We start from the raw sequence: 22,274 nt of genomic DNA, 5'->3' as shown, positions 1-22,274 counted from the left end.
GGCTATTGTAATACTTGGCTGATATTCCCAGAGGGGATAGCAGTGTAAAGCCGATGGGCGGCGTCGAATAAATAAATGAAATTGATTACGGTCCCCGGGACCCTAGCCTTATAAATCTAGGTAATGCCCTGTAGATTTATTTTCTTATGCACAGGTCACACCCAAATATTTGGAGCCCCGTAACGGCCCTCACAATGACGCCTTCTCTCTGGGTATGTATTACATTTCCCGCAGGCTCTAGCGCATGCAGAATGCGAAGAAAGAGATGAGGGCGGTAGAGGGAGGCACTGGTGAGAAAATTATTCAATCATAGCCAAACTCAACTATACGCAGAGTCCTCAATGTTAGGGGCTTGGTCCCCTGTAAGCGATAAGCCTGTAACGCAGCTGGTGCACCTGCTTGATTGCAGCAATTGCAAACGACCCTGAACCTTTTGTCCTACGACATAGCGGTTATGGCGCCCGCTACTGTGACTGCCATTATACGAAAGTCAAAGCACATGAAGGGAAACTTGGAGCAGGATCATTCAATTCACCACGACTACAAGCATCACAAAAGTGGCTAGATGGATGTTGCTAAGGAGACTTTGGGAATACTAATTTTATTTGCGGCTTGCCAGATGGCCTTAACTTAGTTATTATGTTTTTTTTATTTTTAGTTGTTTATAGTATTAGGGAGTAGGGAGAGAAGAAATGATAAGTCGAATGTAGCATTGAAATGTGTGGCCATTCCTTTCGGTTAACACCGTATTATAGATCGCTATCCCTCAAATACATAAAACACACTGCATGTTGCGCCCCACTTCTAGACCTTTGATAGTTAGCGCTGTTCTTAGGGCGTCTTAGCGAGCATAACCGTTAATGTCTAAGAAGTTTACTTACTCCTCAGGCAAGGAAATCCAACCCTTACACAAACAGCCTAGGATAGGGTTTGGCCTCTAATGATAATATTGCTTAGTTTAACGCCCTTATTACCACCGCCCTAGAGGTTTCCACACCCTCATAAGATAGTATGCAGGCATACGCTATATTTAATTCTTTAGTTAAAGCCATAGATTCTGTATCATCCTCAGGAAGTTACGGCTGCTTTCTACTTAATGGAAGAGTCACTTTAATAAACTCGAAATCACATTTGGCGTCTTAAACCCTCGACGTCGAGCTCACTTCAGGCACCTATCGCATATACTTATTCTCACCTTATACTGCTGTCTGAATTAGATCTTCTGCGACCTAGCATTCCGAAAACTAATTAATTTACCAAACCGTTTCCTCATCAGTAGCGCCAACAAGTCGTCATATTCTAGATCATGGCAACTTCGCCGCTCAATTTAGCTGTCGCATTGCTCGGGAGCTATCGAAACCGCCTTAACAATGGGTATCAGACAACGTTAAACCATTTCGACGCAAGCCAAATCTACGAGCAGCTTTGCCATGGCCGCGGGATCTTTACTATCCACAGACTGCGTCTTCTACCTCCATGTCTAATCAGTGGCTATCGTCATCATCTGAGAAAGCGGACACAGAAGCTTAACAACGCATTGAATGAATTGGAGAACGATATTTCTAAAATGGAGGGTTACTGTCCGAGAAAGTGGATGAAGAGGTTTTACAAGCTATTGAAGCAATTGTGTAAGCGAAATTCTAGGCCAGACCCGGTAAAGATGGCTGAGAAAATTATCGAAATAATCGAACACCTATTGTGTGCCATGGAATTACTGCGCTGTTATATGGAAAGTCGTGATAAGAGGAAACGAAAATGGCGGAGTCCGGTAAAAGCAAAGAATCGTATGCTGGATGGTATTGGGAATAAGATCGTGGAGATTGTTCAGAGATATGTTCCGCATGTGGTAACCTAGTCGCAAGACTATTGCTGTGACATAATATTATAGTATCTGACCTAAGTAGGCCCGACTAATATATAGGTGCAGGGTTAGATCTTAGCAATTATTATAAGAATTAATAGTAGGTATTAAACTGCTTTTTATATAAGGTAACTAGCGCAATGCTAAGAAACAAAAGGGTTATTTATCTTTTTTATTAGGGTTAAGTAAGTAAAATCTAACCACTACACGGAGCAAAGATTGGGCTATAATCGCTATCATAGCGATTACAGGGATGCTTACAAGCGCATATAGGAGTCTACGGCAAGCCAAGCCGTAATAAATTCTGAATGCTTATCTTCTATACCACTAACGAGACGTCTTGGAGAAGAAAGGGGCATAGAAGAAGTACCTGTCAAATGTAGATGTGTATTGATGATGATGTATGTTATGTTCTTGGTATCTTACTAAGGTGATGATCCCCTGTTATGCCTCCCCAATCTGGCTTAGCTTCATTGGTGACTAACCAACATCCTTAGGCCGCCACATTTAACAGTAACTTTCTGCAGTCGCCAGCTCAATCGCTAATTCTCGCCCCTTACTATCGTAGAGTGGTTTCCCTTGGCCCGCCATTGGCTTTCCGACTCTGGCGCTAGGCGAAATTGAGCCAAGACTGACGAAGCTAGGCAATCGAAGTCAAACCAAGCATTCTAGCGTTTTGGTTGTTCACTGTCGAATAGGTTTTACATCAATCACCAGCCGAGAGGTGTTGGCGATGTAACCATTTAATTATTCCATGTGTGTGGCACTGCTTTAAATTGCCCTTGCTCCAGCCGCTCTAATTTGGCAGAACAAACCTTGTAACCATTAACCTTTGGCAGAGTTGAATATACGAACGTCATGGAGTCCGGCATCTCCTTCAGGCTCAAGCCATGTGAACGCCCCTGCTGTGGGTCAGAAACAGCTGCTACAATAAAATGCCACGCCTGACGCAAATTAGTGGCCTGGTAAGCTTCTACATGTTTTCCCGTGCCCACATCTGTCCATGGGTTCGTAACAAATGCCCGAGATGGCTCCAGCAGATATTCAGATCGCCACGAAGGCATTGAAGCTGTTAGACTTCCACCAAAAGCGCTTGCAAGTTTTCGTCGTCGAGGAGAAAGATGGCATGCCGTTGAGAAAGATACCACTGTATGCAGAGCTTTCAATCTTCAGCCCGAGAGCGTTCAGCGACCATAGCGACATCTTGCAGAGCAGCCAAAGTCTAGACGAGATTAAACGAAGCGCCCATCCCGCCTTATTGGAGGTCATCCTCTCAATCATCGATTCTGAGATAGACTTCTACTGGATTCGAAGCAATGGCGGCCAAAAGAAGTTCGACGATTTGGCCTCCGCCATCGGAGAGCAACTTGCAACCATGGAACTCCTGTCGCCAGAGATAGAGCCTCCCTCCGGCGTTCGTGAAGATTTAGCGGCAGCCATCGCCCAGAAGGCTAGGATGATGGACATTCCAAGACCTCCGATCAGCTTCACTAAAATTATATCACTCGGCTTGCTTGCTACCGATCATGTTGGCTTCGCGTCATTTGATCTAGACCGTCTGACAGTACCCGAACTGCCTGAGGAGCCTAGCGATTCAGAGCGTGAACTCTTTGACAGACTTGAAGTACAGTTCAGCATCTACCATAACGTCCTGCACGAGCACAAGGTCGATGTTCTCCCGGGTGCGACAGTCGACACAAACACCATTGTTTTTAGACTAGAACTCTCCACAAACGAAGGCGTTCCACGAATGACGCTGTCGCTTCCATCATTACAGTACCCCTCCTTGTGGGATTGGCAGATATCGCCGGGTTCTTTCGCGGCCACTCCTCAGACCCTCATTGGTGCTGACGGCTGTGAGACTCTGATACCGTCAAATTTGATTGCCATCGAAACACTTCCCCTCCGACAAATTCAGCGTATCATTGGCTCCAGCGGGCTTGAGCCGGTGTCAGCAGAGTATCCAATAGCGCTGATTGTTGAGTACATGGTTGAAGTGGTGCCAATCGGGCACTCGCTTGGCCAGATACTGTACAGTCTTCCACTAGCGCCAGGCGAATCCGTTAGCCTCGCAGTTTTGGACTGGCGAAGGAATGACAGTGGGACACGTGGTAAGGCTACAAAGTTGGATGAAGGTCTAGTGCATGACCAGGCGAGAGATCGCACCATCACTGAACTGCTCAGTGGAGCTATCGATGAATGGCAACGAGGTGGCTCTGTCGTGGGAGGCATCTCGGGCGGTGGTGGAGCTTCTGCCTCAATGGGTGCGATGGGAGCTTCTGGAGGAGACATGGCTTCTCTCGGAGGAGCGTACACTACCTCCAGCGGAACTCGAGACATCTCAGTCTCAACGATGCAGAAGGTCGTGGACAAAGTCCACCAAGCGAGCAACGCTCTCCGCGCGCTGACGAGTACCGTTGTTGTCAATACAGACCAGCAGGAAAAGCAAGCTGTCGAGACTCGCTCGTTCGCAAACAACAACCGAGGCCACACCATGACTATTCTGTACTACGAGATACTTCGCCATTTTCTCGTCACCATCAAATTCAACGGAGTGTGTGAGGGACTACTTATTGACAGAGACAAGTTCTCATGGAGGAAGAAGCAGGAACCTATACCCCGAGAACCTCCGGAAGGGCCAAGGCCTCCTTTGTGGTCCTTCACCAACAACAGCTTTCTCATAGCGAAGCGGCACATCCTACAGCCTGCACTCCTTGACACAACATTGAACCCAGCGGCTTTCGATGCGTTGGTCCGCCTACAAGTTCATTCTCGGCAGGCCTGGATCAATCGGCCTCCACCACCACAGTGGGCTGGCGAGCTTCGTTTTAGCTCCTTCAGTGTCCATGTGGGAATCGCAGAGGATAGTGAGAGCCAAAATACGATCTTCCTCAAGATCAAGTATTTTGATGGTCGTCTAGAGCAGCTATCCTGGACAGTCAATCCCGAAGGTGTTGGACCTTTCCTCACAAACATCAATGATACCAACATGGGTTTGAGATTTGGGAAGAAGGAGTCCCATCTAAGAAGACGGTCCCATCTAAGAATACGGTCCCAACCCTTTGTTCCTGGATCTGGGCGGAAATGGGGAGACCTTCATCAGTTCAATTTCGCCGTTGCCGACGGGGATCGGTTGGCTTCTTGGAACTTTCTCGAGATTGTGGGTATTGTTGAAGGCGGCGTACCCATAACTCTCTTCGGTCCCACACAAGGGACTTGGAAGATGGAGAAGAAGCTAGACGAACAGAGTGTCGATATCATACGTCCCCCAGATGTCCCGCCTCCACCACCGCCTGACAAGTCACCTGAGCAGTCACTTTCGCCAGAGGAATACAACTTGACAGAAACGCTCAAAGATCACCTCTCAGTGGAGCAGGAATACTACAATCGGGTCCTCGACCTTTCAATCCAACCACAAACGTATGCCGCCGAATTTGAGGGCTTGCCACTCGAAGTGCCGCCAGGAGGGAACCTTTTGGATCATGCAAGTCCAACACCGCTCGAACTATTTGGAAATAAGATTGCTTTCCCAAGGATCCGATCCGAGGCCTCGGATCGCAACAAGATTGCCATCAAGCAATTGTTCCAACCTCAATTGCAAGCTGAACAAAGACTTATCACGATTCCAACGAGGGGAGTATTTGCCGAGGCGAAACTAGGCCATTGTAATGTTGCCGAGGAGATTGACGGCACTCAGTTCTGGCAATGGGATGAGCATCCATTGCCAGAGAACGCTCCCGAGATCGCACCCGTTCAAACAGTCACACCAGAGAACAATCCGCCGGGTTTGGCCCCAACCAGTTTTCCAGCGCCGATCGTCAACATTCAAGAGCCTCCCGCAGCACCAGACCCACCGGTACCGCAGCCATTCTCAGGGCCTTGACCACGCCAGACGTCTTTAGAAACATGTCTGGTGCTCAACAAGTCCAAGACATGCTGAACAGCCTAACTGAGGGAGCTGTAGCACTGGCGTGCAGGCTGGACGGCGGACCCTTTATCTCTGCTGCGAGATGAACGCCAAATTAACTCGCCCGGACATCACCACGTAAGTCAAGAGTTTTATGCGAAAGAAACCTGTGTTTGAGAATTTTCTGAAGCCGCCGGGTAATCAGAACATCCTCGATGCCGCTGCTGATGGGCCTTTTATTATGCTCAATCAGAGTGAATATCGAAGTCGCATCGACACCGATATCATTCAGCTGGACAATGTCCGCGTCATGAATCTCAGAGTAAGTTTTGAAGACATGATTGTACCGCTTGGCCGTCTACAAGACAAGGCTTCTCTTAAATGGCTCTGGGACTCTATTGCCAGCCCAATCTTGGAACGGCTTGGTATTGGCTTACTATCGCCTAGCGCATCCTTGCCTTGTATCTGGTGGATTCCTACTGGCGCATTGAGCAGATCGCCGTTCCACGCAGCCGGTCGTCACTTTGCACCCTTTGCAGATAGTGAGAGGGACTGGGCCGTGTTTTTGTATATTCTTTGCTTTCTGAAAATGTTCTTAGGCACTGTGCATTTTCCTTTTTTTTTTTTTTTTTTTTTTTTTTTGGGTTTGTTGGGTTTGTAAGTTATTACGTTTGCCTATTAACCGGATGTGTTATATATTCAGTTGTTATATAATTAATTTGAGAATAAAGCACAGTGGCCGTGTAGGAAAAGACTGGACTCCAGCCTCTAATTCCTCTTGGAAGAGTTATATCTTAAGAGGTTTCTCTACCCTGTTATTATACAGTAAAGGTTCTAGTCCCGCACTTCCCTGTCTATTCTCCACTTTTAACGTCATTTATGTCTTCACCGCCTTAATAATATTTTATAGTCTTTTCCAAGATTCTCTATTAATTCATTATTAATTTACTATTAAGATTCTTTCTTATTACGGTTAAGCTTTGCAATCAGTCCCAAAAACGACGAGCAGCAACCACCATGTCAGCCCCCGAGTCTCAAACAGCCATGGATGACACCGAGTTCGAGAAGACACTCCTGCAGCTGCGATGTTTTGACACAATGTTTCTCGTCGACGACTCAGAGGCTATGCAGCCCTACTGGTCCGAGATCAAGACACTGATAGAGCGCATTGCACCCATCTGCGCCAAGCATGATCCAGACGGAGTCGATCTGTACTTTGTCAACCACCGACCAGGCGGCGTCTTGGCCAAATTGCCCGGAGTGCAGTCCATCCGCAAGTCAGGCTACACGCACATCGGCGGGTTTGTCGGCAACATGCTCTTGACGAGCAAGGGAAAGCAGGTCGGCAGCATCTTCGACAGCGTCAAGCCGGCTGGCAAGTGCAACATGGGCGCCAGGCTCGGCGGCCTGCTCAAGTGGTACTGCGATAAGTTCACGGCCGGAGAGGAGAAGGCTGCTCTCAACATTGTCGTGCTCACAGCCGGCCAATTCGACGATGACATCAAAACGCCCCTGATCCAAGCTGCCAGGACTCTTGATGAGGCCAAGGCACCGATTCATCAGGCTGGCGTTCAACTGTTCCGCCTGGGCGGGCCGCATCTTGAGCGACAAAAGACACTACAGCACCTCGATGATGAGCTGCACAAAGAGGCTGGGACGCGAGACATTGTCGATACGGTGACTTGGAGTGGACATGGCACATCCATGTCGGACGATGAGCTGCTCAAGGTTGTGCTGGGCGCGGTTATCAAGAAGATTGACATGCGTGCCTCTGAGTTGCACTTGGACGAATTAGCCCCGACTGCACGCGCTGAGCGGGAGTTTGATGAGGAAAATGTAATCTAACACTGAGGGAGACTGTTTTATATCCTTGGAGACATTGTTGTATCCCAACCGGCATATTTAATGGCAAAGATATATAATGTCCTCTTGGTCAGTATCCATTTGGCCAAGGCCTGGGCCGGGGATGGATAGACAGAGCATCAGATGTTATTGTGGGAAAGAAAAGAGCGCTTCATTCACAGAGTCACTATTGTTGAATGGACATTGGCAAGTCATAATGGCTTCACTACTCAATTCAAATAATCTATGTTATTTTCCCTTTACCCACCAACGCCTGGTATAATTCTAAATGCAACAACGCTCATTAATCTCGTTACTCAGCATCAAATATCTTAAGAACATCCCTCCGAAAAGCAGGCCAGTATTTCTCCTTGATCCACAATCCCAAGCATTGCAATGACATGAGCAACTTATATAAGTCAAATGCATTATATGTGCTTCCAAGAGGCAACCGATGATACGTCGTTGACTTTCCATCCTGCAACGTCGACGCCACGAAGAACCAGTCGTGGTCTTGCACGATAATCCCCGCGAGAAACTCAATCACCTCGACATCCCCCCTTAGCGACCGCCACTGCGCGGCGTGCCACGTGCCGATCTGAAGAAGTGCCTTCTCCCAGCTGACCTGACGCTTAGTCTCGATTGACAGGGCGATAGGGTTCTTGCAGAGATCGCCCCAGTCTGTGTGGTTGACTGACAGGCCTGGCCGCGTCTTGATCGCTTCATCAATCTTCTGCCGTTCAAGACTTCCTTTTGGAGTCTCAATGCAGATGCAAAAGTCGATGCATTTGGATGATGTGCCGAAGGGTTTGTACTCGGGAATGATGTGCGCGGTGGTGCAGTATCTGAAATCACCAATGCAAAAATCGTTCGCTTCTCGAAAAGCAAAGTCGAGAACGCATCGATGAACCTCCATGTTCCAGGACGCTTCGCTGTGACGGCCAAATTCGCATTTGGTAGCGCTCTGCAAAACCTGGCGGATAAACGATGGGGTAGGAATTCGCCAATTGTTTGCATGCTTGCCAGGATCATAAAACGCAAAGTCAGGTATATTACGCAGATTCTGCAGCTCAGGTTTCAGCGTTTGAGGAATAAGCGCAAATCCATATCCAATCGTGACGAGCTGCTGATGCAGATCTTGGAGTGAAGGGGGTAATTGATCCATGAAATCATCGAATTTGAAGTCGTCAAAGCCGGTCTTTTGCGTCGCGGCATAGCGCAGCTGTTTGGTGGGTGATGACGTGCCAGAGACTGCAGAGGAAGCGTACGAGGTCGAAGACTCATGGTCCAGATTCGGAGCCCATTGTCTCAGGCCTCTTGAAGATGCTCTGGGGGTGTCCTCAACAGCGCCATCTTCTCCATCTGAGCGAACGGGATCTACATTGTAGGTCGATCTTCTGCGTTTCCTTGGCATTGAATGGAGGTCCTGAACATTTAACTCGCTGATAGAACGGCTCTCGTGAGACGAGGCTGAAGGCGTTGGGATGCGATGAAATTGATTGTCGCGGTCTGACTTGGCGTTTGTTATTTTGCGTCGCTTTCGCTGATGTATCGGCCGTTCGGTCGGGAGAGATTCTGTTTTTACTGAATTTAGCCAGGACCATACAAAGTCGTGCTTATGGGCGCGAGTGTTTTGGACGCTGAGGCTGGTCATTTCTTAATTGCGCATGTTGATTGAAGTGAAGATGGATGGATGATTGATGCAGTCAAAACATTACCGAGTAGGCCTAACTCATTTAGTCATCATGGTGGAGTTGTGTTGTTGGAGGGGTAACCTCATTGCAAAAGTGGTTTAGCGTTTGGACTCAGCCCATATCTGAGCTACTTCAATTCCCGCAAGCATCACCGCATTGACCAAGTACTTTTGATAAGACCTTCACAGCACTGTCCTCCAATTGAATCAGAATGTCGCGCGTGCCTGATTCGTTCATTATCTCAAAGACAGGATAAAGTGCTTTCATTTCAAAAGTCATACAAGTTAAACGAGCAGTATCCACCTCCCAGGAAAGCTGGCGATCGATCTCAGCAACTTCCCTCCCTTCTGAATCCTTACGACGGTCCCACGCAATGAGAACTCCAAGCTAAATAGTTGTCGTCAGGGTTTTCTCAACCCGATAGTCTCAACGCCTGCCCCTGGGCCCTGTTGATATTGTTCTCGACGTAGCGGTGCACAGCAGCCGCGGGTCCCGCCAGCCGTGTTATTTTCCCCTTGGATGCCGAGAAGATTGACTCCAGCGGATCACGGAGAGAGGCCCGACCCGACGGCCCGATGTTGAAGGTCAAAGCGTCGAAATTCGCCGATCACACGGATTGTGAGCATCATGCGGAGGAGAGACAACTGGCCTGGACCGGAGTCCGCGGGTAGCATCCGCCAAGCTACGGCTCACCCAGCTTGCCCTCCATCTTTGCTTTACCAGGCGTTCAATCAAAGTTCTGGACTCCTCCATATTGTGTACTTTTGCGGACACCGAGATATACTGTGATAGGACTGTATGAGTTCTGAATTGTGGCTCTGCGGATGCTTCGGACGCCATAACATCTAGAGAATGGCGAATGCCATGTGAGACATGTGATTTATCTTACAACTAGATAAAGGGCATCATCTTGAGCCTCATGGAACTTCTATCAATCCCAATCTTGAATAGGATAATTAAGCTTTGACTCTGACTCGACTTCAACTGATCTTGCCTATTGTTTCTTGATCCATCTTTACAATTGAACACAGCGCTCAGCCTATTCAACACAAAGGCGAAATGTCTCCCCACCAACGACTAGTACTATTTGCCATTCTGATGAGCGGAGGCTTAGCTACTGACCCGCCAAGCACCAAGAACTGCTTAACAGTTGTATGTCTACATCCCGACCAATTTTCTCTGGGAAAATATCTAATCTGAGGCTAGTGCGAGTCAATCAGCAAATTGTATCCTTCTGAAATTCTATTCCCATCTTCACTCGGTTTCCAGACCGCTCAGCAATCTTACTGGAACTTGTTCCAACGTGAGGCTGCGCCATCTTGCTTTTTCCAGCCTACCACGAGTGAGCACGTCTCGACAGCTATAACCCAGGTGGTACAGGAAAATTGCCCCTTTTCTATCAAGGGTGGTGGCCACTCTTCAAACATTGGAGCCTCCAGTATCACCGGCGGCTTTCAGTTCGATCTCGCCAAGATGAGAGAATTTAAAGTCTCAGACGACAGGAAATCCGTGACTGTGGGCCCAGGGTGGCGCTGGGGTGAATTGCTTCAGGAGCTTCAGCCACTTGGAGTCATCGCAGTTGGAGGCAGGGATGCCGGTGTCGGTGTTCCTGGCTTTGTGTTTGGTGGTAAGTTCTTCTGAGACTAGATGAGAAATGCCTCAATCGCTAATGAATGTCATGGCAAGGTGGCTTATCATATTACGCATCCCTGTATGGCTGGGGTGTTGACAACCTCATCTCGACGGACATTGTGCTTGCAGATGGCTCTCTTGTCACTGCCAACCAAACGTCTCACCCTGATTTGTACAAGGCTTTGCTTGGAGGCGGTGCACATAACTTTGGTATTGCCACAGCCCTCAAACTTGAACTCCATCCTTATGACGGAATGTGGGGTGGTTATGTTCTCCAAACGGGCGACCAGATCGATCACGTTTTTGCAGCCTATGATAAGTTCTTCCACAAGCTGCAGAATGATCAAAAAGGCCATATGATCTTGGATATCACCAGAGTCAATGGATCAATTACAGCTGTTGAGTTCATCGGTTATCCGGAGCCAGTGGAGAATCCCCCCCTCTATGACAGCGTTTATGCTCTTTCAAGTTCAGGTAGTACGCTCCGTTTGGCCAATTATACCGATCTCGCAGCGGAAATGGCCGTGGTGACCAACTCGAGGGGTCTACGTAACACATACCGGACCTTGACTGTTGAGTATGATGCTGAGCTACTCAGAGAGATTTTTGACATCTGGGCTGAAGTCACTGAACCCCACGCTGCGGTGATTACTGCAACCCTGGATATCAACGTCATCACCAGTCAGATGAGGAATAGGTCATCCCGCACTATCAAAAACACATACGGTCTTGGAGGGGCAACCAATCAGCTGATTATCGTCATGTTCTCATTGTCCTGGGATGATGACGCACAAGACACGATCAGCCATCGCTTGGTACAGGATTTGGGAAATGCTATCGAAAACCTTGCCAACCAAGCAGGCAAATTGAAGCGCTTCAGGTATATGAACTATGCTCACGTAGAGCAAGACGTTATTTCGAGCTTTGGAGACAGTAACAAGCAGTTACTGAAGGATGTTGCAAGAACATATGACCCTAATGGTGTGTTTCAATGGTTGCAACCCGGAGGTTTTAAGCTAGATGGTTAGAACAGTTAAGCGCTTTTTACGTGGAAGAAACTGGATTCACTTTAAAAGGTTCATAGCCCTAGTTAAACTTCTACAAACTTAAACAGTTTAGCCTACATATCTATTAAATCACATCACTTTTAGATTTTATAGTTCTTTATTTAGTCTATTTATAGAGACTTTAGTATAGGAATTATTAATATTATTATAATGCCAGAGAGATGGCATAGGTTTAAAGCAGTAATTACTTAAGGGTTATATGTACTGCTAGCCCTATTTCTTATATTATATTCTTATTTTAGAAATGTACTTACTTCGAAATGTTAAGATTTTAAATAATAATATTTATAAGCCTCTTATTTTATTACTAATTAGCTTGTCCTTTTTAAATAACTAAAAATAAATAAAGAAATTTAATATAATACAATAGCTTTTTAGATAAGTTAAAGAAGTCTAATATATAAGATATAATAAATTAAAAGAAAAAACTAACCTTAGCATGGAAAATATTTATATTATAAGTTATTAAGATAAATAAACTTTTAACTAAAGCTTATTAAATTTAATATAACTTTTAAATAACTTATTAATATTAATCTATTAATAAAATTTATATTTAAAATTTATAAATAATATAATTAGTAAAATATAATACTTTAAGTCTTATATTTTATATTTCTTAAATTTTACTTTTTTACTTTTAATAATAATTTAAAGCTTATATAAGCCTAGTAGTAATATTACTTTATTATAAATAACCTTTTTTTATACCTTACCTAATAGCAGGTTTAGTATCTCCCTTGCCTAGGTAGTAAGGTTAATCCTCTTATTTAGCTTTTTATTATATAAAAATCCTAAAGTAAAATCTAAGTCTTAACTTATTTAAGGCAACTATATCTTTTCTTTTAAGGTCTTATAAGTTTATTAAATATAATTTAAAGGGATATTAAAGTAATATATTTTTATATTATAATCTATTTTACTATCTATTTTATAATACCTTTCTTTTACTTATATTAACTCTCCTTAACTATTACTTCTTAATAATTTAGCTACTGCCTGTATATTAATATACTTCTGGCTAATTACTTCCCTACCTCCCTTAAGAGTTATTATCCCTCTTTTTAATAGGCAGGTCCTTTTTGCCCTACTGCCAAAGTATAAAATAAACTCTATTATTTTAATTTTAAATTTAAGTAATATTTCTTAAGAGTTTCTTCTTTATTAAGAAATAAATTATATATATTATAAAATATTTTAAGGCTAGATAAGTTATATCCTAATCTAGTTATATTTATTATTTTAATTACTATTTAGGGTTTATTTTCCTTTTTAATACTATTAATTTATTTCTTATTTTTTATTATTAATTTATATTTTTAATTAGTTTTAATAAGGTTTTTATATTTTAATTTTTTATATCCTTTTTTATTATAGTTTTAATAAATAAGTTTAAAATTATTTTATTTAATTATTTTAATCTCTATACGTTTTATTTTAATTTTATAAATAGTATTATTTTATTATTTTTATCCTTAATTAGTATTATTATTATATTTATTTAAATTTAAATTATATACATTTCTTTATTTTTTAGTTTATTTTTTATATTTTTATTTATATTATTAAATATTAATTTTAATTATAATAGTAATATAGTTATTTAAATTAATTACTTTAAATCTAATATTAATTATAATATCTTTAATTTTAGGTTTTAATTCTAAGTATACCTAAGTGTTACGACCCATGCAGCTATATCACGTGGCCCCCACAATTTCCACCTATTACAGAAGGATCACTTCTCCTAGTAACAATCCTCTTCTATTAGATCACCATAAATCACCAACAATCCTTAGAGATCCAATCTTTAGATTACTATTATTCCTTACTAAGCTATTAGGCTACCTTTTATATATAGAACACATTTATTAGCACTTTTATAAAACTTAGCTTACTAGCTATTAATAAAGCATCTTTATATTAATAAGCCTAATATATATTACTTAATTATTAAGAGATATAACACTTTGCAACGCTTAGCATTATGCCTTACACAATCTGCAAATATAAACCTAGTATGGACTAGTTTACCTGTTTAGAAAACCTAACTGTTATACTAAGCTATATATACTTTTTTATTTAAGTTAAATTTAAATACTTAGTTATAATATTTAATAAGGTATATAGCTATAAATTATTTTTATTTAAGTTATTAAATCTTTATTTATATAATTTATTTCTTTTTTATTATATTATAAGTATATTATATTTTTACTTTAAAGTTTTTATTATTATTATAAATATAAGAAATTATACTTTTTTATTTTTTATAAGGGTTATTAATATAATTATATATAATAATAAGTATTATTATATATTAAATATATTTTTAATATATCTTATAACCTTTTTTAATATCTTTATTAAGAGCTTTAGTTATATTAGCTAAATTAGCTACCTATTCCTTTAAGGCCTTAATTTTACTTTATATAATTCTAAAGTTAAGCTTAATAATTTTAAGTAAATTATTATATTATATATCTAGGTTTTTAAGTTTATATTTATGATTTTTAACCTTATCTTTATAGGTATTTAGGTAAGGTAAGAATATATTTTCTTTTTCTTTTTTTTAATTTCTATTAAAACTTTATATAATTTTTAAAAACTTTAAATTAGTCTGGCTACTAGCTATAGCTAGAAGTAGAGGTATGGTTTAAAGTTATTAGTATTATTATATAAATAATACTAAATATTATATAATTTAATTTAAATAAAAGCTATTAATATATATTAATTAAGTCTAATTATATTAAAATAAGCTATATTAGGTATATTATTAATAAATTATATAAGGTATATATTAAGTATTTTTAAAGTATTATATATTTTAATAATATATTTAATATATATTAGGCCTACTTAATATAAAGAAGTTATATTAATAGCTAATAAGTTAGAATTTTTAAAAGTGCTAATAAATAGAATTTATATATTAAATATAGTTATAAAGTAATTATTAGGGTTATTTAATAATTTTAAAAATTACTAACAACTTTAGTATTTACTATTATAACCCTGTCTTAGCAGTTATAAATATAATTAAGTAATTTATAATAATTATATATAATTAGTTAAAAATATAAGGTATATATAATATAACTATTAGGATTATAATAAGTAAACTTAATAATAAAAGATATATAATAATATTTTAATAAATTAAATAGTCTCTTAAAATTATATATATTATATTTTAAATTTATATTATATAAGGTAATAAAGTCTAGGTTATATATAATATAATAATATTTATTCTTATTTTATTATTTAGTTATAATAATACTTACTTAACTTCTTACTTAGCTAGCTTTCTATAAGTAAAAATAAGACTTACTTTATTTAAGATATTATTATAAAGCCTACTAAAATACTATTTATTTTAAGTTATATTATTATTAACTAAAGTCTACAATAAACAATTTGCCCCTATTTATACTTATTATAATTAATTATTTAAAGAACTATTATAGAATTAATAAAGATACTATCTAGTTTAGGCCCTCCTTTTATTAATTTAAGCTCTAGACTAAGTAATTAAAATATAGTAATATTTTATAAGTAGCCTTTAAGCTTAAGCTATATTTTTATCTTAATATTAAGTTAAATACTTTCTTTTATATATTTTTAAACTAATAATAAAAAGAAAATAACTTTATAATAATTCATTAATTAGTTACTTTCTTTTTTATTATTTTATATATATATTACTAGATATATTATTATATTTAAATTTTAATAAAATAACATACCTTTATTAAGTACCTGCGCGAATTCCATCAAGTCCCCTAGGACTTAAGCCTGGGGGGAGCCCGATTTGCATGTCCTATATATAGATTAAACGACCCGAGACATGGGTTGATGGCTGATGCCGAGAAGACTCCGGGCCGTCAACGAAAGATCTACATGAACCTTCTGCTCGTGGGATGTGATGTTACACTCGACCAAGCGGGAATTCTCTCTTCTCGGGCTAAGTCTCGGGCAACATCCAGACCACGAACAGCAGAACTTGGAGTTTGCGACGGTCTTTAGAACTCTTGACTTCTTTTCTAGCAAGTTATCAAAGCCGCCTTTCCCAGAACTGATCTCATACACTGCAAATTGGCTTAATCGGCGTTTGTTCAAGGTCACACTAGCCTGGAGTGAAGACGATCATGGCCCTATCGGTTCTTTGGCTGGCAGCCTTGATTGGGTTGGCAGTAAGCCTCAATTTGCGAGGCAAACCTTCACTCATCATCCAGATCTCACACAGAGAGCCGCAGTACAGAAGATTGTAAGTCCCCCCTTTTTCTGCGCTCTACAGTTGTTTTTCTATATCGAAAAGGGAAAGAGTATAAATATTCGACCTTGGCTGACGATACCTACCCACAAGGTCTCATGGGACGAAAGGTCTCTTTTCATCAATGGAGAGCGAGTCGTTCTATTCAGCGGCGAAATCCACCCGTTTAGGTGAGGCAGTCCGCTGCGTTCCCCCATTAATTTCTCTCTTGATTCACAGGCTAGGTTGCCCATTCCAACCCTGTGGTTGGATTTATTCCAAAAGCTCAAAGCAGTGGGCTTCAACTGTGTTTCCTTTTACAGGGATTGGGCTCTTCTTGAGGCAAAACGGGGACATTACATAGCGGACGGTATCTTTGACCTAAACCCTTTCTTTGACGCAGCGAAGCAGACTGGAATCTACCTCATCGCCCGCCCAGGCCCATACATCAATACTGAGGTGTCTGGAGGCGGTTTTCCGGCTGGATGCAACGTGTCGAACGCCCTTTCCGCGCTAATAATCCGAAATATCTTGAAGCGACATAAAGTACAAGCTTTTATCCTTTCTTGTTACCTTTATTCCCTTCGCCTCGGCACCTCTTCTGACATGAGTTCCCATCAAGTTACATGAGAAACATGGTCAAGACCATAGCTCAAGCACAAATCACCAATGGAGGCCCCATCATCCTCTTTCAACCTGAGAACGAGTACAGTCTGCTGCGGAACAAACAACTCTTTCCAGACGGAAATTACATGCAATACGTCATCAACCAAGCTCGCGATAACGGCATATTAGTGCCAATCATTAGTAATGATGCCCATCCGAGCGGCCATAATGCTCCAGGGACTGGTCCTAGCGAGGTGGACATTTATGGCTACGATGCATACCCGTAGGTCATGCTCCCTCACTCTTGGCCAGTGGCTTACTAGGACCTCAGTCTAGGTTTCAATTCCGTAAGAGAGCCCCAGCTGGTTCTAGCGCATGAACTGCATGAACTTTGCTTGCAACAGAAGCTGACACTGCCCATCAGGCGCGACCGGAGGACTGGCCCGCTGGTAAATTACCGACCAACTGGGCAGATCTTCACCTCCAGCAAAGCCCAAACACACCATTTTCTATCCTCGAGGTAGGTCAAGCGCTCTTTCTACGTATGTCTTGAAACATATGAACTGGTTTCTTCTAGTTCCAAGGTGGCTCCTACGATATTTGGGGCGGGAATGGATACGAAAAGTGTGCAGAACTTCTCAACCAGGAGTTCACGAGAGTTTTTAACAAGAACAAAATCGCTTACGGAATCAACATCCTCAATATATACATGCTGAGTGGCTGCGGCATCTAGGGTAGCTTGTGACACTCATTCTTTACAGGCCTTTGGTGGCACCAACTGGGGGAACTTGGGTTACCCGTGGGGCTACACTTCTTATGATTACGGTGCAACTATCGCTGAAGACCTCACAATCACTCGCAAAAAGTGCGGCGACGCCAAGCTTTTGGGGTACTTCTTCTCCTCTATCCCGGCCTACAGGGAAGCTGTGCCGCGAAGAGCAACAACAGCGCTGACGGCCACTGCCGACCTGACCGTCACGCCGCTCTCTGCCAATGAGACTGGATTCTGGGTGTTGCGTCATACCGACTATTCTCAGCGGAAGAAGACAGAGTATGAAATCACCCTTCCCACAAGGACAGGTAACATAACGATTCCGCAGCTAGTTGAGAAGCTGACCTTGAATGGTCGGGATTCCAATATTCTCACCACCGACCTGCAGCTGAGCGGTAACACCAATCTTCGATACTCAAGTGCCGAGATCCTTGCCATCACGGAAACGGGTGGCTGGCAAGTCCTCGTCTTGTATGGCCGAGCCGACGAGCGTCACGAGTGCGCCATTGACATCCCGCGCAACGCAAAAATCTATGAGCATCGTGAAGGCGCTGGGTCATCCATCAAAACCAAGAGGCAAGGTGGTTCTCTTGTCGTCGCTTGGGATGCAGCAAAAGACCGTTCAATTGTTGACGTTGGAAGCACACGGCTGGTTCTGCTTGGTAAGTCATAGAGCTACGATGCAGTCTGTTTATGGTCCATTCACACTGTCGCGTTAGGGAAGGATTCTACCTACGACTACTGGGTCGTTGACTCGCAAAACTCTGGCCCGAAACAAAAGATCATCATCAAGGGGCCATACTTGGTTTGGAGTGTACGCGTGCAGGGTAACAGACTCGACATCTCGGCAGACTTCAACCAGATGACCACTGTAGAAGTATTCGCCGTGCCCGCTCAAGTCAAGGATCTATTCATCAACAACAGCGAGTTCAAGTACTCGGAACCCATCAAGGGCGTTTGGTCAACGAATGTCTCGTTCGAGGCGCCGCGTATCAGTCTTCCCGACTTTTCCACTAGCAGCTGGAAATTCATTGACAGCCTACCAGAGGTGAAACCCGAGTATGACGACGCTAGGTGGCCCGAGGCGGATTTGCGAGACTCGCACAATGACTATCGCGCTCTCTCAACGCCAAGTTCTCTGTATGCCGGGGATTACGGCTTTCATGCGGGCCTTCTAATTTATCGGGGACATTTTGTTTCCTCGGGCAACGAAACAGGATTGGAAATTTGGAATCAGTGAGGGTGGGCTTTTTCCAGCTCCGTGTGGCTGAATGGCACTTACTTGGGATCATCTAAGGTCAACGCTACAAGGCCTGACGCCAACACGACGTACGAATTCCCCCGGTTGGATCAAGGCCGCAGATACACCCTCACTATTCTTCAAGACAACCAAGGATATGAGCTTAACCCCTGGGTCGGGGACGACGAAATGAAGCATCCACGAGGCATTTTGAACTACATCCTTCAGCAACGGGAACAAGAAGCAATAAGCTGGAGAATTACCGGGAATCTGGGCGGAGAAGACTACCAGGATCGTGTCCGCGGGCCATTAAACGAGGGTGGTAGCTTCGTTGAGAGAAATGGCTTTCACCAGCCCGGACCACCGACTAAGGAGCGTTCATGGAGTAAACGGAATCCAATTACAAAGGGCCTTTCTGGACCGGGCCTTGTATATTTCACCGCATCCTTCGATCTGAAACTCCCCCAAGGGTGGGATGTGCCACTCTTTTTTTCATTCGCCAACGAGACAGTTCCTACGCCAGCTTATCGTGCGCAGTTGTTTGTCAACGGGTACAACTTTGGTCGTTACATCAATGAAGTGGGCCCCCAGAAGTCTTTTCATGTACCTGAAGGTGTTTTGAATCATCAGGGCGAGAACTGGTTGGGAATTCTCATCTGGTGTCAAGAGCCAGACGGTGTGAAATTGAATGGTCTCACATTGGAATACAAAATGCCAGTTCGTTCTGCAATGAAGAGGGTCGAGCCCATTCTCAACCAGGATGGAGTAAGAGAAAAAATGCCTATTAGTTTTAGAACTAGTATAACGCAAATTTCTATTTGTTACTCTAGCATATTTTTAAACGGTCTAGGTCTAATGGCATCAGGAGTGAAAAATGTCTTGATATTCTTTTCAGATTGATACAAGTAATTACCTGGTGATATGAATCTTGGAACAATCGCGAGATACCCTGGAATTCTGGTCCTCTAACAGCCCCACCAATCAGCGCGCAGTCCCAAGAGTTATCATCGTGGGGCAAAATGTTTTGAAACCGCCTCCTTAAATTTCGACTATCACACCTTCGCAGGGGGTGGATAGACTATTACTGCGTCCATGTCCGGTACCCGAACGCTTAAATAGACAAGACATGCTCCCAACTTTCTTTTCCTTCTCTACATTCATTCACCTACCTCACTTCACTCCTTTGACCGTTTTGTCTGCCTTTTTATTTTATTCCTCTTAATTGTCATTCATTACAATTCGCCGCTTTTATCTTCATTTTGACCTTATCAGACATGCACCCCTTCATTCTACTTACCGGTCTCGCCACCATCGTCCATGCCGGTCCTTGCCGGCCCCAGATTAGCAGGGCATCCGAAGTCCTGGTACAGTACTTCAAGCACACTTCCAACCTATTCAATTATGGTGTGGCCACTAATTCTTGGCCATCGTCGCAGACTACATCATTCACGGCTGTGGTTTCTACCACTATTCCTGTTTCGTCTATTACTACTACTGTTTCAGGCTTGCCTGCCCCTTCTCCCTCGACCTTGTCCGCGAAGCCTGATACTACCTCCACCCCAATCGTCCAGCCGGCGTATGGAAGCAACGTGGATACTGCCGATGATTTGCCTGCAGTGAGCAAGGTCCCAGGCCCGTTGGCTGATCGCAACGACAATAAACCCGCCGACTTCAAAGTGACTGGCAACTGGATCGCTCCATTTCACGGTTCCATCGGCGGTGACTATATTATGGTCAGTCACGCAGTCTCACAGCTGCTATGAAACTAATCGGGTTGCTAGATGTGGACGGGTTCCAACGTCACACTGTCAGGTTTGGGCTATTTCAAAGTCCGCTGGGAAGTAGCTTGGTTCAACTCAGTTGGCGAGATCCGGCCCCCAACATGGATAGGGCTGGAAGGCAAACTGTTCCACGTTGCATCCGGAGGCGGCCATCGTATGGATGATGAACGAAAATCCGCCGACTGCACCTGGGCGGGTTGTGACCAATGTACTTGGATGGGCTGTATCGACCGCCCTGACAAGAAGGATAGTCTTCCAGATGGCATGCAGCAAATGTGGCAGAACGAGTTCTACTTTCTCAACGGGACTGTGACGCTGAGAAATAACGAAGGCCCAGTTGACTATAACCTTGCTGTGACGCCGGTCAAATGGGAGCAGGTTTACACTGACATCCACGCTGGACCGGAGAGCGGGGCTATTCGATACGGCAAATCGCGGGATCCTACTGGCGATGACTGTATGTCGCTGCCTCTCCTTTGACCTTCTAGATGCATAACTAACTGCTTTCGCTTAGTGACACCAGTTCCGCAATATGCTACGTACACCATCACTAACGATACTATCTCCCAACGATCCGAACTTGTTCTGTCCTAGTGTTCTGGACTACATAGCTCATAATGAGATTGCGGAAAGTGAACATCATATCTCCTTCGGTTTAATATTAGTAGATGGCTACGTCTGTCAATGTATTTTCTTTCTAGCTATGTATTAGATATTAAGTTTGGCAATATTTGTTTGCTATTTTGAGAGCCATTGAGTTAGTAGAAAAGTGTCCTACGCCATTTTGGGCCACAGGGCAATCTCTTTATAGGGTACCTATGAGCGTAAGCCAACGACGTCCATTGGAAATGAGTTTGACGTTGAGTGGGATTATTCTCTCCGTGCGTGGTGCCTCTCTTGGCTGCACCCAACTTGAGCGCCCAGGCACCCATGGACAAATTGGTCTACTATCAGAAACGTGGTCTAGCAAAGGGTGCGTGGAGGGAGCATTGCCAAAGAAAAGGCATACACGGAATGACTTGGCTGCAAGGGGTAGCTTAATTTGGGATATCTTGAATAGTTTTACCACTAGGATAAGATATTAATATAATGCCAAGATAGCCGGCTAGGAGACCTAAGGATCCTAAGGCATATATACCAGGCAATATATATTATAAGCTTATATAAAGATCTTAGATGCACAGAGGCCTGTGCATGTAACAATTCCCTCTATAACAATCAGACCAGCGTCGACAGATGAGTTCCCGTGCAGGCAGACAAAGGAAATAGTAGAGAATTTCCTCTTCCGTTGCGTGAAATAGACGACATACCGTAAAAGAGATGCTTCAAGGGACAGAGGAAGTACATGCCAACCTCTCCTTTCATCTAGGAGGCAAGGCTGCATCAGATAGACAGAGATAGACAACGAACATAGATGCGATGCAAACCGCAATCAGATTCGCGATCGCTACAGGTCGCCTAGAAAATAGATGGTCCAATTTTCGCCAACCTAACAACACTAAATTAATACTAACTAATATCACCCTCGCGCCTTTAAATAGTCAATAGTAGGCATCGCTTCAGCCGCCAAAGATAGGAAATTGAACACTTAGAGGGATTGAGCTTTAATTTAAC

The 22,274-nt window shown here is 43.0% G+C and overlaps 8 protein-coding genes across 8 annotated transcripts; 6 read left to right on the top strand and 2 right to left on the bottom strand.

Moving 5' to 3' along the window:
• Positions 1–1,306: 1,306 nt before the first annotated feature.
• BKA55DRAFT_544722 (uncharacterized protein) lies at positions 1,307–1,855 on the top strand (the record flags this gene model as incomplete). Its single annotated transcript, XM_046190748.1, has 1 exon — positions 1,307–1,855. One exon carries the CDS (start codon positions 1,307–1,309, stop codon positions 1,853–1,855), a length of 549 nt encoding a protein of 182 aa, XP_046044051.1.
• A 722-nt stretch (positions 1,856–2,577) lies between these two features.
• Positions 2,578–3,541, bottom strand: BKA55DRAFT_581056 (uncharacterized protein). The gene is made up of 2 exons (XM_046194018.1): positions 2,701–3,541; positions 2,578–2,617 (listed from the first exon to the last, which is right to left on the bottom strand). The coding sequence occupies exon 1, from the start codon at positions 3,140–3,142 to the stop codon at positions 2,906–2,908; it is 237 nt and encodes a 78-aa protein (XP_046044050.1). The 5' UTR covers positions 3,143–3,541; the 3' UTR covers positions 2,578–2,617; positions 2,701–2,905.
• A 61-nt stretch (positions 3,542–3,602) lies between these two features.
• BKA55DRAFT_581055 (uncharacterized protein) lies at positions 3,603–6,020 on the top strand. The gene has a single exon (XM_046194017.1). It carries the CDS (start codon positions 3,612–3,614, stop codon positions 5,742–5,744), a length of 2,133 nt encoding a protein of 710 aa, XP_046044049.1. The 5' UTR covers positions 3,603–3,611; the 3' UTR covers positions 5,745–6,020.
• Positions 6,021–6,669: 649 nt separating this feature from the next.
• BKA55DRAFT_653506 (uncharacterized protein) lies at positions 6,670–7,826 on the top strand. The gene has a single exon (XM_046197371.1). It carries the CDS (start codon positions 6,786–6,788, stop codon positions 7,611–7,613), a length of 828 nt encoding a protein of 275 aa, XP_046044048.1. The 5' UTR covers positions 6,670–6,785; the 3' UTR covers positions 7,614–7,826.
• A 2-nt stretch (positions 7,827–7,828) lies between these two features.
• BKA55DRAFT_581053 (uncharacterized protein) lies at positions 7,829–9,310 on the bottom strand. The gene has a single exon (XM_046194016.1). The coding sequence runs from the start codon at positions 9,262–9,264 to the stop codon at positions 7,924–7,926; it is 1,341 nt and encodes a 446-aa protein (XP_046044047.1). The 5' UTR covers positions 9,265–9,310; the 3' UTR covers positions 7,829–7,923.
• A 1,053-nt stretch (positions 9,311–10,363) lies between these two features.
• BKA55DRAFT_667361 (uncharacterized protein) lies at positions 10,364–11,976 on the top strand (the record flags this gene model as incomplete). Its single annotated transcript, XM_046197828.1, has 3 exons — positions 10,364–10,456; positions 10,511–10,931; positions 11,066–11,976. The coding sequence occupies 3 exons, from the start codon at positions 10,364–10,366 to the stop codon at positions 11,962–11,964; spliced, it is 1,413 nt and encodes a 470-aa protein (XP_046044046.1). The 3' UTR covers positions 11,965–11,976.
• Positions 11,977–15,934: 3,958 nt separating this feature from the next.
• Positions 15,935–19,667, top strand: BKA55DRAFT_710945 (putative beta-galactosidase A; the record flags this gene model as incomplete). Its single annotated transcript, XM_046200795.1, has 12 exons — positions 15,935–16,276; positions 16,376–16,452; positions 16,507–16,753; positions 16,873–16,972; positions 17,003–17,150; positions 17,199–17,214; positions 17,292–17,387; positions 17,445–17,525; positions 17,629–18,301; positions 18,359–18,779; positions 18,897–19,555; positions 19,615–19,667. The coding sequence occupies 12 exons, from the start codon at positions 15,935–15,937 to the stop codon at positions 19,665–19,667; spliced, it is 2,913 nt and encodes a 970-aa protein (XP_046044045.1).
• Positions 19,668–20,046: 379 nt separating this feature from the next.
• On the top strand, positions 20,047–21,298 carry BKA55DRAFT_680056 (uncharacterized protein). Its single transcript, XM_046198200.1, has 4 exons — positions 20,047–20,243; positions 20,316–20,612; positions 20,661–21,117; positions 21,175–21,298. The coding sequence occupies exons 1-4, from the start codon at positions 20,154–20,156 to the stop codon at positions 21,252–21,254; spliced, it is 924 nt and encodes a 307-aa protein (XP_046044044.1). The 5' UTR covers positions 20,047–20,153; the 3' UTR covers positions 21,255–21,298.
• Positions 21,299–22,274: the final 976 nt, after the last annotated feature.

This window comes from Fusarium redolens (genome assembly GCF_020744475.1).
Source record: "Fusarium redolens strain MPI-CAGE-AT-0023 chromosome Unknown BKA55scaffold_19, whole genome shotgun sequence".
Classification (NCBI taxonomy): Eukaryota; Fungi; Ascomycota; class Sordariomycetes; order Hypocreales; family Nectriaceae; genus Fusarium; species Fusarium redolens.
Note: the sequence above shows the minus strand (reverse complement) of the source record. Positions and strands in the feature narration are given on the sequence as shown.